We start from the raw sequence: 15642 nt of genomic DNA on the forward strand, positions 1-15642 counted from the left end.
TTGTACTAAAATGAGGCCTCAGTTTTCGGGCTTGCATTGCAAAGTGGCATCTGGGCTCGGTTTGGGAGGGGGCAGGGGGTTGGCCACTCCTGTTGATACTGACCCCCAGTGGCAGATCAGTGGAATTATAAGTTGGACTGCCGGGAACCATTAATTAGCAGGACTTGGAACTTGAAACTCAGGATCTTGGTCTAAAATTTGTTGTTCTAAGTAACTATGTTTCTTTTTTCCTTTCTCATTATTTTGAATGCGTGAGTACGTTTTTGGAACTTGGTCCCTGAGGAACGCTGTCTCATTTGGCTGTATTCATGTATGGTTTGAATGACAGTTAAACTTGATGTTATTTGATTTGATTACATTCTTGCTCTTATTCTAGTCTTCTTGAAATGAATGCTAACATTGCATTTACCTTCCTTACCATTGACTCAGCTTACAAGCTAACCTTTAGGGAATTCTGCACAAGGACTCCCAAGTCCCTTTGCACCAGAGAATTTTGAATTTTCTCCCCATTTAGAAAATAGTCTATGCCCTTATTCCTTCTACCAGTCAGCCAGTCTTCTATCTCTGCAAGTAACTTTTCTGTACTAATGTGGGCTCTCATCTTGATAAGCAGCCTATGTGTGGAAAAAGACTTCAAAAACTCCCAAGTGAATTTCCTTTCTTCTGCACCTTCCCTGTTTAAAGATTGGAGTGACATTTGCAATTTTCCTGTCCTTCTGAATCTTTCCAGAATCTAGTAATTCTTGAAAGATCACTACTAATGCTTCTGCATTCTCTTCAGCTACCTCCTTCAGAACCCTGATTTATCTACCTTTATCCTTCCAGCTTTCCAAGCACTTTCTCCTTAATAATAGCAACTACACTCAATTTTGCGCCCTGTCACTCATGAATTTCTGGCTTGCTCTTTGTGAATACTGATGCAAAATACTTACTACACTCGTCCACTATTTTCTTTCTCTCTTATTACTACCTCACCAGCATCATTTTCCAGTAGTCCAAAATCTACTCTCACTTCTCTTTTTTGCACTTTATATATCCGAAAAATCTTTTGGTATTATTTTATTGGCTAGCTTTCCTTCACATTTCATGTTTTCATTCCATATGGCTTTTTAATTGTCTTCTGTTGGTTTTTAAAAGCTTCCCAATCCTCTAAGTGCCCACTAATTTTACTATATTATATGCCCGCTTTTTTACTTTTATGCTGCCTTTGACTTTACTTGTCAGCCACAGTTGTCTCATTCCCCCTTTATAATATTTCTTCATCTCTGGGGTGAATCTATCCTGCACCTTAGCCATTGCTGTTCTACCATCATTCATGCTGGAGCCCCCTTCCAATCAACTTTGGCCAGTTCCTCTCTCATGCCCCTGTAATTCCCTTTACCCCACTGTAATACTGTTACATCTGACTTTATCTTCTCCTTTTCAGGGTGAATTCTATTATATTATAATGACTGTCTCCTAAAGGTTCCTTTACCTTAAGTTTCCTAATCAAATTTGATCAATTTACACAATGTCAAATTCAGAATTGCCTTTCCCTTAGTGGGCTGAACCACAAGCTGCTCTGAAAAGCATTCCACAAATTCCCTCTTTTGGGATCCAGCACCAACCTGCATATTGAAATCCCCTATGACTATTCCCCTTTTTACATGCCTTTTCTAGCTCCTGCTGTAATTTGAAAGATATCCAGACATTGGCGTCTGAGACAGAGATCATGGGATAGCCATGTGCTGTAGGGATTTGCACAGGTGTAGTGTTCTTCTCCCTTTCCAAGTGTGCATAAAAGGTGCTGAGCTTATTGGGGAGAGAAGCATTACAACCATTTATACTGTTAGGTTTTGCCTTGTATGAAATAATGCCAGGACAGCTGGCATGCATCTTATTGTGGCTCTAGCTTCAGTTGGAGTTGCCTTTGTTCCATGTAGCTGGTCTCAGATTTAACAGTTAACCTTCACAATTAACAACTCTGTTTATATTCAGACACCTTATTCATTGGAAGTTATCTATTATTATTCTCATTTTGCAATCAAGTCAGAAAATAATCCTGATAGTTAATATTTCCCAAACACTCGGGCATTGATTGAAAATTAACCACATGTATTTCAATTAATTATGTAGTCATCCAGATCTCAAAAGAATGTCAGTCTTTCATATTCCACCTCCTCCATTTAATAATTTACCTGCAACAATTTAAGGATAATTTTACCCATGTTAGACCTTATGTAATAATTCAGCTTTTTCCTATATTTATCATGCATTGCACTGTGCTGTTGCTGCAAAGCTAACAAATTTCATGACATATGCCAGTGATATTAAACCTGATTCAGATTCTAGTTCTGATCTACCTTAAATACAGTGTATAAGCAGCATATAAACATCCCCATTAATAAAGAAATAGAATATTCTGCTGTGTATAGCAGGAAAGGCACCATGGAGCCAAGTGCATCATTTTGATTTAGGAGAATATACCAAGGAAGACATTGAAGAGCATACACAGTGCAACAAAAGCAGGCTGAGAAGGCAGTGTTTGTGTGTGTGTACATGCACATGTGTAAGGAGTGCGTTTACCAAGTGCTCTCTGTCACACATGGATTTTCAGTGAGGGTTTGCAATGTAAATTGCATCATGGGAACTGTGGGATACAGTTTTTCAGTAAGTATTGCAGAAACTTGAAAAGCTGGGATTGTCTCCTTAGTGACTAAGTATGAGGGTATTTAAGAGAGGTGTTCAAAATTGTTTTGTATTTTGATAAAAGATCAGTAACTAGAAGAAACAGCTAAAATAATTTGCAGAAAAGTTCAAGGAAATACACATCCTTCACCACTGAGGTCATGCACTCTCCTTACTACCATCAGGGAGGATGGGACAGGAGGCTGAAGATCCACACTCAATGATTCAGGAAGTTTTTTTCCTCTGCCATCGGGTTTCTGAATGGAACGTGACTGCTGCTTCATTATCTCACTTTCTGCACTATTCGTTTATTTCGGAACTTACTGTAATTTTACATCTTTGCCCTGCACTGCTGCCACAACACATAAAATTTCATATCATATAGGACAGTGATTATAAATCTGATACCAAATTTCTCAAAATTATTAGCCTTTTTATTCATTAATAAAATTTGTGTTGCCATGCCAACATTTATTGCTCATCTTTCACGGCTGTTATGAGGCACCTTCTTCAATCACCACAATCATTCTGGTTGAAAAATCCCCAAAGGGTTGCTTGATAAAACTGAATCCAGTAGCATAAAAGACACAGTCATATTTCCAAACTGGAATAGGTATTTGATTTGGATGGACATTTGTATGTGGTGATGCCCGTGTGCCAGCTCTCCTAGATGGTCGAAGTGATGTGTTTGGGAGACATAGTGGAATGCATTTCCTGCAAAAGTTGAGCATGCAGACTCAAAAAAGATCTTTACAAAGATACTTAGATAAGTAGTTGTACATTGGGGGGTGGAGCAGGAGCTATGTCATGGCGCTGATCAAGCAGGTCTTCCTGTGAATCACCATGACATGATCCTCCTGTTACCATGTAATATTCTAAATACTGTACAGAAAGTGTTATTCGCAATATTGTAGGAAGTGAATCCACCAGATGGAGATGCAGATGGTACATCAAATTCTATTTATCTGATTTCATTACACTTGAATCAGTTCTGTAATGTGGAAAAGGAAGTGACTTGTTGGAACTTCTGCCTTTCAGTTAATATCACGTTTACCCTGCACCTGTTGGGATATAGACCCAGCTCAAACATTGTGTCACCAAGCTAGTTGACTGACTCAGAAATAAATGTTAATTAAGTTTTGACCAAGAGAAGGACAGATTAATTATTTTATCTGGAAGTAAACTAGAATACCAACTATTTAGTGGCTAAATTTCCATTTGATGCAAAGCATTTGAAGGCAGTTATGAAGTAAGTGTAAAATGAAATCAAACAATAATAAGTGGAAGCTGTTGTAACAGTGTGTAATAAGGAAAATTAGAGGACAGGATGTTGCAAAATGTCTACATGGTGTTGATGTAACAGTGAAATCCTGTCACTTTATAAATCAGTACTGGTGTGGTTCTACTCAGTGCAGTACAGGTAGGATATTTTGGCAATAGATACGAAGCAGAAGAGATGATTGAAAATGATTGAGAGATAATGGATTGCTCTCAGATGAGATGTATTTTCATTGGCTTAGAATAACACATTGTGGCTGGTCAAGCAAGTGGTTTGAGCATTTTTCCTCTTCCTAAACTGCTGTTGTGCAATGTCTGTTCTTTGAACGTGACACCAACCACTTCAACCACCATCACCCCTCCTGACAGTATTTAATTTTATGCAAGCTCCAAGACTTAGTATCATGCACATTTATACACAAAGAGACCATTGCTCTGTCTCTGTCTTCTGATATCCATTTTTAATAACCCTTTTTATCCAGGAGAATTGGTTGATATAATTTCTTTCAATTTTACTTTTCATAAACCAGTGATCCACCAGACAAATAATGCATCTCTTTAAAATATTTTCTGAAGATTATTTGTATATAGAAAAAGAATGACAAACAAGTTTTGATCATTGCCTCAACTGCCTCTTGTCTGTTGGCAGGCTGTGAGGGACGTGTAAAATTCATTGCCACATATCTCATGCTAATTCATTTCATGTGCACAAAATGTTAGGAAACATTGGCTTCCAACTTAAAATATGTACCAGTTAATGTTAAATTCATAGACATCTGTCATTGTAGTCTGTTCTAATACTGCTGCCTCTTTCAATTTGTATTGATCTCAGGTGTGTTATTAAGAGGTAATGTTTCTGATCATTGTAATTAAGCAACTCAGTCCACATCATTGCATTTTGCATTCCTATTTGGCATTTGCTTACTTGCAGATGTGGACTGCCACATAATATCAGCCATCTCTTCCAGCCAGTCCACTAGGAATTGATCTGGAAGGCAGCCCACTTGCTGCAAATTATAGAGTGTACTGGTACTAAAAGTTGAATCATCTTCAGTGTCAGGAATGCCTTAAGTTGAATCACATGAAATGTTCATCAGCAGCTTTTGACTCAGGAACTGGTTCAGCCACATTAAAAAAGTTGTGGAGAATAGTCAAGGATTTTTGTAACTGCTGGGTTGCAGGGTGGGCACTGATTCACTTTGGCTCTACTTATTCTATCCCTCAATTGTTAATATTTACACTTGGCACTGGCCACTCAGAGAAGTTATTCCATGCTAGTTTTCAACCTTGTTATTACATGACAACCTTTGCCAATTCCAGGCAATAAAAAAATTTATTAGTTGAAATAATGCAGACCTTTTGTTTCTATACTTGGGTAGGAATTTGATTCTGTTCAATTGCCTTTTATTTTGTTGATATGCTAGAAGAAAATCCTATATAGACACAGCTGGATTTTTAATCTTCACGACATCCCTCTGTATAGAGGAGGAGCCGATACCAAGAGTTTCAGTGAGCTTAAAGTTCTGCCACACACTTTACAGGGGAGTGCAGGCAGAAGCATTGGGCAGGAAGTACAGAATCCCTGGGTCCCACACCACCAGGTTCAGGAGCAGTTAATTCCCTTCAACCATCAGGCTTCTGAACCAGCATGGGTAATTTCAATGATCAATCTGAACTGATTGCGAGGATTCTACAACTTGTATTCTTGGTATTATTTTTTCTTATTTGCACAGTCTGCCTTTTTTTGCACATTGGATGTTTGTCAGTCTGTTTATCTATAGTTTTCCTTAAAATTCTGTTGTACTGTATTTCAACTGTTCCCTGTAAATGTCTGCAAGAAAATGTATCTTATGGTAATCTAAATGGTAACATAGATTAGATTAGTTTCAACTTTATTGTCATTGTGCCTAGTACAGATACAAAGCCAAATGAAATGCAATTAGCATCTAACCAGAAATGCAAAAAATAGTGTTATTTACAAAATAACTGTGTATAAAAAGTAAGTGCTACAGCACACAAATATAAAAGTACTGAGACAGTACAATATGGGTGCAATACTGCTTAGCGCTGTGATGTGAGGTTCAGCAGGGTCACAGCCTCAGGGAAGAAGCTCCTCCTGTGCCTGCTGGTGTGGGAGCGGAGGCTCCTGTAGTGCCTATCGGATGGGAGGAGAGTGAAAAGCCCATGGTTAGGGTGAGATGCATCCTTGATAATGCTTTTCGCCCTGCCCAGGCAGCGTTTATGGTACCAATAATCCACTGGGCAGTTTTCACCACCTGCTGGAGTGCTTTGCAGTCTGATACGGGACAACTGCCATACCACACTGAGATGCAGTTGGTGAGTATGCTCTCAATGGTACCACGGTAAAAGTCTGTCAGTATCCTGGGACAGAGGTGAGCTTTCTTGATTTTCCGCAGGAAATAAAGGTGCTGTTGTGCCTTTTTGATCAGGATGGAGGAGTTCAGGGACCAGGTGAGATCCTCGGAAATGTGGACCCCAAGGAATCTGAAGCTTGATACACGCTCCACTGCAGCTCCTTTGATGTAGATGGGACGTGAGTGTGGTTCTTAGCATGCCTGAAGTCTATAATGATCTCCTTGGTCTTCTGGGTGTTAAGGGCCAGGTTGTTGTCAGCACACCATGTGGCCAGGTACTGGACCTTGTCCCTGTAAGCTGTCTCGTCATCTCCTCTGATCAGGCTAACCACCGTGGTGTCGTCTGTGAACTTGACTATGGAGTTAGAAGCATGTACAGGAACACAGTCATAGGTGAAAAGGGAGTACAGAAGAGGGCTCAGCACACAGCCTTGAGGCACGCCGGTGTTCAGGGTGAGAGTGGAGGAGGAGAGGTTGTCTAACTTAACAGATGGGGGTCTGTTAGTCAGAAAGTCCAAGGTCCAATCGTAGAGGGATGAGCTGATACCAGGCTGGTGAATCAAAACGCTGGAGGAACTCAGCAGGTCGAGCAGCATCCGTTGAAACGAGCAGTCAACATTTCGGGCCTAGACCCTTCATCAGGACTGAAGAAGGAGGGGGCAGGGACCCTATAAAGAAGGTGGGGGGAGAGTGGAAGGTGCCAGGTGAAAAAGCAATCAGAGGATAGATCAAGGGGTGGGGGAGGGGAAGCAGGGAGGGGATAGGCAGGAAAGGTGAAGAAGGAATGTAAGGGGAAAGCGCTATGTAGTAGAAGAAGGCAGAATCATGAGAGAGGTGATAGGCAGCTGGAAGAGGAGGCAGAGTGAAAGTGGGATGGGGGAAGGGAGAGGGAGGGAATTACTGGAAGTTGGAAAATTCGATGTTCATACCAACCGGAAGGTGGCGAAGTTTGGCGATCAGCTTGGAGGGGATCACAGTATTGAATGCCAAACTAAAGTCAATGAACAGCACTCTGATGTAAGAGTTGGGGCTGTCCAGGTGGGTCAGGGCAGAGTGAAGTGCAGTGGAGATGGCATCTTCTGTTGACTTGTTGGTGTAATAGGCAAATTGATGGGGATCCAGGGTAGTGGGGCAGACAGGATTTCAGATGTGATAGAACCAGTGATATATGTGCTTTGATGACAAATTTACTTTGAACTTTGAATCTTGGGGTGCAAGTTCAAAGCCCTGTGAAAGTGGCTGCACAGGTTGATCACATGGTAAAAGCATATGGCATGCTTGCCTTTACTAGTCTGCAGTTATGTTGCAGCTTTATAAAACTTTAGTTAGACGGCATCTGGACTATTGCATTCAATTCTGTCACCCCACTGTAGAAGGATGTTGAGGCTTTGGAGAGGGGGCAGAAGAGGTTTCCCAGGATGCTGCCTGGATTCGAGTGCATGTTCTATTATCATACTAGAGAAACATTCAGTAGTCTTATAGCATCAGGGTAGAAGCTGTCCTTGAGCCTGGCAGTACGTGCTGTTAGGCTTTTGTATCTTCTGCCCATTGGGTGACAAAAGGAGAAAGAATGTCTAGGGTGGGTGGGTTTTTGATTATGCTAGCTGCTTTACTGAGGCAGCAAGAAGTAGAGACATGATCCATGGTGGGGAAGCTGGTTCTTGTGATGTGCTGAACTGTGTCCACATCTCTGCAATTCCTTGTGTCATGGTTGAGCAGGTGTTATACCAAGCTGTGATTTATGAGATAGGATGTTTTCTGTTATGCATTGATAAAAATTAGTAAGGCTCAACAGGTTCAAGCCAAATTTCTTTAGCCTCCTGAGGAAGAAGAGGTGCTGGTAAGCTTTCTTGGCTGTGCTTTCTGTGTAGTTGGACCAGGACAGACTATTGGTTATGTTCACTCCAAGAAACTTGAAGCTCTCAATCCCCTCTCTCGAGCTCAGCACCATTCATGTATATAGGACCATATGCAACACACTCCTTCCTGAAGTCAATGACCAGCTCTTTCATTTTGCTGACATTGGGGGATAGAAACATTGCCACTCTTCCAGAATTACCCTTTTTGTGCAAGGCCTTAGAGATTGTGGAGTCATGAACTTCATCTCCAGTTGCAGCCACTGACTTCTGCAGTTCACTCTGAGTGACTGTTAGTGTCACAGTAGTCTCTCTTACAAGCGCCATTCGTCTCTGGTGCTCACAATCACCTCACAATTTTGGTTTTTAATTTTTTGTAAATTGTTGAAAGCTTTTGGATTTTTTTTGATTTGATATGATTCACAATGTTTTATAGATTAGCTCAAAAAAGTCCTACTTCAATATATTTTAAATTTAGAAAATGAGGCAGTAAAATGTGAAAATAGTTGTTGAAGCCAAATAACCTTTTCAAGGCACTGCACAAGAATGCACAGGAAATAGAAAACATAGACATTGTGTAGGCAGCAGAGATTATTTCAGAATGTTTACTGATTTAATTAGTTTGGTATAACATTGTGGACCAAAGGGCCTTTTCCTCTGCTAAACTGTTCTGTGTTTTATACTAATATTTTTGCTCTCTTCTTTTCCAATCACCTTTCAGTTTCCTCTCAATCTGTCCTTTATCTGCTACCTTCTCCTGAGACACCATCTGATCTCAGTGGTTATTGAGGCATTGTTTATTTTTATTTATTTATTTTTCAGATTGCATTTATTGCTTCATTTATTGTCTTTGCCAAGGCTATAGTGAGACACCCTCTGGGGCTACCGTGGCAAAGGAGCCCCCATGATGCTGTTGAGCTGGGAGCTCCAGGATTTAGACAGTGATGGTGAAAGAATAGCCATGTATTTCAATTCAGGTGATGTTTAATTTCATGTGAAACTTTCACGTAATGGTGCTTCTCTATGCCTTTTTGGTGGTAAAAGATATATGTCTGAGACCACAGACATTGTCTGGTCAAGTCACTGTGTGCTATAGAAACCAATCAATTGAACTAGTTTGAGATTCTTGGATGGAGTTGCAACCCCATCTAGGCAAGAAAGGAGTGTTTAATTCTGCTAGTAATCAGTGGAAAGACTTCATGGTGATAGGAGGTGAGTATCCCCCTGCAGTGTACCAAGACTCTGAACAGCCACAGCATGTATACAGTAGGTCCAACTGAATTTCCGTCATTGACGGCCCCTAGGATGTTGATAGTTGAGAAGATCACACTGCTTACTGACAAGGATAAGTGGCTAGATTGTGTCATATATTTATTTGGAAGATTAGACATTTTGTGGCTTAAATCTGAAAACAGAAAATATCAGATGTGGTTTCCTTAATCAGAATCAGAATCAAGTTTAATATCGCCAACGTATGTCATGAAACTTGTTACTTCGCAGCAGCAGTACAATGCAATACATGGTAAATATACTGTAGAAACAAAACTGAAATACAGTAATTTTATATATATTTATATTAAATAGTTAAGTTAAAATAAGTAGTGCAAAAACAAATTTTAAAAAGTAATGAAGTCGTGCTCATGGGTTCAATGTTCATTTACGAGGGGTGATTGATAAGTTCATGGCCTAAGGTAGAAGGAGTCCATTTTAGAAAACCTGGCACATTTATTTTTCTTACATTAACACACTTAGTCCAGCGGTCGTGGAGCATACAGATCCCTTCGTGTAGAAATCAGCGTCTTGGACCTCCAGAAGGGGTCTGCAGCAGGGGTGATTGACAAGTTCGTGGCCTAGGGTAGAAGGAGATGAGGAGAAACGTCAAACTTTCTGCATTTTCACTCAAAGAGTTGAACTGCATGTACATGTAATGAGAGCTGTATAACTCATCTCCTTCTACCTTAGGCCACGAACTTATCAATTACCCTTGCTGTGGACCACCTGGACGTCCAAGACGCTCTCGTTACATGCACGTGCAGTTCAACTCTTTGAGTGATAATGCAGAAAGTTTGAGGTTAATAACTCATTTCCTTCTACCTTAGACCACAAACTTGTCAATCACCCCTGCTGTGGACCACTTCTACAAAGAAGGAATCCACAACCACTGGATTAAGTGTGTACATGTAGGAGGGGAGTATGTTGAAAAATAAAAGTGCTAGGTTTTCTAAAATTAACTGCTTCTACTTTAGGCCTTGAACTTATCAATCACCCCGGTAGAAATCGAGTGGCAGAGGGGAAGAATATAAGCTGAAATTTGTTGTTTATTCACTGCCTTCATATGTTCATTGGTTTCAACTTCTGTCATTGGAGCGTATAGTCCAAATTAATTACTCACTTTGGCAGAAAAGATGTTTTTTAAATAAAAATCATAGTTTTTTTCAGCTGCAAAATTTGATGATCTCATACAGGTCCAGTTGGTGCACAATTCTGAGATTTAACTTCTCAGTTTATCGTGAGCTGCAAATTAAATCACCCACAAAGCAGGAAGTACATCAGAATGAACAGATGGGTGTCAGTGCTGGTACTGAATCAGTGCCACACATTGATGTGATGTACTGCCAGAGTAAATGCTGGTATCAGAAATAATTTCTGTGTTTAAGTCATTTAGATAAACACTTAAATAATCAAGGCATTAAAGGATGCAGGCATGATGCAGGTAAATGAGAATAGTGTCAATGGGCAGAAAGGTTAGCATGGAGATGGAGGGCAGGAGAGAGTGTTTCTGTGCTGTAAGGTGATACCATTAGTCCCTTCACTCCTTTTTTGTTCTCTGTGCTAAGCAGAGGGTATTTTATTTCCCTTCAGTGGGAGGCAAAATAAAATGAACATGACGTGTCTGGGCAATAGATTATCCTTTTCATCAGTAGCCAAACCAAATAACTGAAGAAATCTGAAACGAAGTTAGTCACTCACAATGTAAGAGCAATGAACTGTGTGCATGGTCAACCAACATCACTGAAACAAGTCATTTAGCTCTAGGAGTGAGTTATTTGTCGGCCCTTCTGGCACATTTTAATGCCTTACAACACTTCATAATTAATGGGCTGTCATTCAAGAATGACAGATGACTCATTTGCCAAATAATTCAACTGATTCACTCACACACTTTAGGGAAGAGAACCTGCCTTTCTAATCATCTGGTGGGTATAAAGCAAATCCCAAATAAATGTTTGAATCGGAACGGCCTCACAAGCTGCTCAGCTGTAAAATCAATCCCCACAAAGGGAGAGAGTTCAGAACACTTTACTATGGAAGGTAAGAATGGTGATTAAAAATGTCCCCTGTATCCCAAGAACACATTTTAAAGTGGACCAAGTCACAGCAACAGCTTGCATCAAAAATATATATCGATTATTTTTTCCGTGATTGCTCTGACATTAAATTTAGATGCCTGAACAAACACAGAATATTCTGTAAATATACATCAAGCCTTGTCATGGTTTAAGATGCTTATGTTTCAGGTGAGAGCCCTTCATTAGAGCTATAAACTAGAATATAAGAGAGCTTCTTAATAATACTGTGTAAAAGTAAGAAAAACAAGAATTTAATCATTTTATTTATTTATTTATTAACATACAGTGCAGAATAGGTCCTTCTGACCCTTCAAGCCAGGCTGCCCAGCAATCCCCTAATTTAATTCTAGGGACAATTTATAATGACCAATTCACCTTTAGACTATGGGAGAAAACCAGAGCATCTGGAGGAAACCAATGTGGTCACAGGGAGAACATACAAACTCCTTACAAGCAGCAACGGAAATTGAGCCCAGATCATCTATGCTGTAAATCGTTGTGCTAACCACAAGGTTACCGTACCACCCCTAACTAGTCACGACCTTTTCTCAATATAAATGACTTCTGATTCTATTGTTCATTTTTCCATTTGTGGATTAGGTTTCCTTTTTATTTGTACCACTCATCTTTCTTGTTATCAGGTGGTTTGCTCAATATTAGATCTGGCAATCATTTCAGCAAGCAGCTAAGTGAGATTGAAAAGGACTTTAGAAAATCATCTGGAATTTGGCAGCATTTGTTTAAACTAGCTCTACTGGTTGGTACATGAAAGGATGTTCCATGTGTTCAGTATGAAAATTGAAATTACTTAGCAGTGATTGAACTCACATCGGCAACATAAATACTTTCGTTTGTAAGTGTGCAGCATATTCTGCTTTATAAATTTGCTAATTTTTGCCACTGCTTTTATGTTTTTCAGATCAGTTTATCAACGAACCTAAGGATCATGAGGTAATGATGCAGATTGATTGTGAAGTAATGGCCACCAGGATCATTCACATCAAGACATCATTGATACCTGCCTTTCTACGAGAACACCAGGAAAACCGCACAGCAGCATACCAACAGCCAGGACCGGCACCAGCACCACCTCACACTGCACCACCTATCATTACAGAGTCTGCCCAAGGGACTGAGTTTAAAATTTACCAATAGTGTGGTATTCACCTGAGAACATTGTACTGTAAACTACTGCAGGTCACTGTTTCCAAGGACTCGTTCAATGCATTTGAAAATAATATGATTGGATGGAATTTTTTCAACTTAATTTAATGTAAATTCAGATCAAGCTAATTTGAAACTAACTGCGTGATTCTGGCCTGTTTAAAACCTTGTTTAGAATAGATTTTACTTCTGAATTGTTGCAGCCATGGGCTTTGAAAGGTGAAATGCTGTGAGGGAATCAAAAAAGGTAAAAGCAATAGGCTGTAGCATCCTCAATCTTTACAAAATAACGTTACCACAGTAAGCACATGTTCATTGAAATTTTGGTTTTGAAATGTGCTTTATAATCAAAACTTGCTTAAAATGGATGTTCATATAAGTGCTCAAAAATAATTCAATTGAAATAAACTTTAAATAAATAACTATTTTTGGGTAGACCTACCTCTCACTGAGCCAAAAATTCAAGTCACAAGAGCCTTTTTCTCTTTGAGCTATAAAACCTATTGCTTTTACTGATGGGAAACTTGGTGGTTGTAGTTTCGATTTGTTGCAGGTGTGTTGTTAATTTTTGCTGGGTGAGTGTTCTCCTGAAGATGTTACTCACTGACACTCTTGGGCTGACATTTTTTCGTGCATACCAGAACTGTGGATCATTCAAGAATTTTGCTTAATAATCTGCATAAACTCATTGATTAAATAACAACTCACTTCACAGCTGTGAGGGTGAAACAAACTTCTGGAAAATGTATTCATATATAAATATATTACTTCTCCTTAATCACATCAATGACCATTACCATGAGCTTAGTCTCTGCAGGCCTTGTTACCTTGTCTGATGTACTTGAGCTTGTTGTTCACGCTCAAGTCTGTACACAAAGTACAAGCTGTTTGGCAGTTGTTGTCTATCATAGACAAGCTCCTTTCTGCATAATGTAACGTTTCATTACCGGATATTTTATTGAATTTGTGATCGTGGGCATAGATCATACTAGCTAATTTCTGACCTCTGGATCCTGGCAGTTATGAAACAATGTAGTCACTATTCATCACTATTTGGCTCATCACTGACCAGAAATCAAATCTAGGCCTTTATGGCTCTGCACAGTGAATATTTTAATGCATTCTTGGTCATTGCATTGTGGATCTAGATCAACCATTTACATGCCTTTTCACTTCAGTGTTCCTTCTGCAATCAATAACTGAGACTGCAATTATTTGTGAATTATTCCAGTTCACTGGAATTCAGCCACATAGTGATCAGGCACCAGGGATGTTTGAAAGAGAATCACTGTTTGTGAGTAGTTGAAAACGACCATGTCCTGAACAGTGGCCAAAACCTCCAGTAATCAAATTCAACTGGTCTCATTTCGGTGTGAGGGAACACCAGTAAGGATAACGTGCTACTACTGAAGCCATAGGAACTCTCAGTTTATTTTAGAGGTGAAGGCCACATAATTTGCAAATGTCTCCAGGCTTGTTAAAATAGTAGCCTGTCCTACATTAAGGATTTGTTCTTTGTTCCTTACAGTTTGTGACTGTAAGTCATTTTAAAGAATGCACTTCTGTTTTCAATGTTCCTACTCTCTTCATTTATATAATTTATTTTGTGATATTAGTTATTTTTTGTTACTTCTGGAGAATTGTGAAATTGCAAACATTTCTGTACGCCAATAAATTTGTTATTTATCTTCTCAATATTTATCTGCCTTGCAGTTCTATGGTAATTCTTTGGACACTTGTACAAAATAATGCATCTGTTATAACCCTTTTATGACTCAGGATCTCTTTTAGTTTTGGCAGATGTAATATGAGTAGACTCTCACTCAGTGTATTGCAGTTTCCCACTCTGATTAATTGTATGTAGTCCATAGAACAAACTCAGTTGTACTAGAGTGTTTGAAGTGGGGGAAAGAAGTGAATTTCTCCTGATTTTACTGATCATAGCTTCAGCTTTGAGTAAATGATTTTAAACAATGAATAATTTATATGATTTAAGAAGTAAGTTAGTTATTAATATTCCATATACTTTCTAATCTGAGCCACTAACACCCCTTTCACATTCAAAGAAAAACTGTTGCATGGCTATCAAGAGGCGCTAGCACCACAGGTTCATGGGAATACTACGGCCAGCAGGGTTCCTTCCATTCATCCACTATGGTACCTTAGGAATATATCCTCACTCCTTCAATGTCATTAGATGTAAACTCTTCAATTCTCTCCCCAGCAGCATTGCTGTAATACCTTACTAACAGCACTTCAGAAGTAACTTGGAATGGACAAAATTGCCAGCGATGCCCACATTCTAAAATAAACTTTAACATAGGCTTTGGAATATTTCACAGTACTTTCAAACAAAATTTGACACAGGCGTGCTGCAATTGATCAAAGCTTCGTCAAAAACTTGGCTTCGGGTGAACTTTCTTCAGGTGCCAAAAATTAGAATCAGGTTTATTATCACCAGTATGTCACGTGAAATTTGTTAACTTAGCAGCAGCAGTTCAATGCAATACATAATCAGGCAGCGAGAGAAAAATAATAATAATAAATAAAATAAAATAAAACATAATAAACAATTAAATCAATGTATATTGAATAGATTATTAAAAACTGTGCAAAAAAAAGAAATACTATATATTTAAAAAAATGTAATGAGGGTATCAGTGAGAAAAGGGCATGCCCTGGGTGCTGGAGGTCCTTAATAATGGACGCTGCCTTTCTGAGACACCGCTCCCTGAAGATGTCCTGGGTACTTTGTAGGCTAGTACCCAAGATGGAGCTGACTAAATTTACAACCTTCTGCAGCTGCTTTCGGTCCTGTGCATTGCCCCCCCCCCCCCCCACCCCATACCAGACAGTGTTGCAGCCTGTCAGAATGTTCTCCATGATACAACTATAAAGGTTTCTGAGTGTATTTGTTGACATGCCAAATCATTTCAAACTCCTAATAAGGTT

At 39.3% G+C, this 15642-nt stretch overlaps 1 protein-coding gene across 2 annotated transcripts in view; it reads left to right on the top strand.

Moving 5' to 3' along the window:
* Positions 1-14385, top strand: part of atf6 (activating transcription factor 6) — a 342394-nt gene extending 328009 nt beyond the window's left edge. For both annotated transcript variants that reach the window (XM_059984870.1, XM_059984869.1), the window contains exon 16: positions 12446-14385. In XM_059984870.1, coding sequence (XP_059840853.1) covers positions 12446-12681 — 236 coding nt within the window. In that variant the 3' untranslated portion in view covers positions 12682-14385. The remainder of the gene's footprint in view (positions 1-12445) is intronic.
* The last annotated feature ends 1257 nt before the right edge of the window (positions 14386-15642 follow it).

Source organism: Hypanus sabinus, chromosome 11, assembly GCF_030144855.1.
Source record: "Hypanus sabinus isolate sHypSab1 chromosome 11, sHypSab1.hap1, whole genome shotgun sequence".
In the NCBI taxonomy this organism is placed as follows: domain Eukaryota; kingdom Metazoa; phylum Chordata; class Chondrichthyes; order Myliobatiformes; family Dasyatidae; genus Hypanus; species Hypanus sabinus.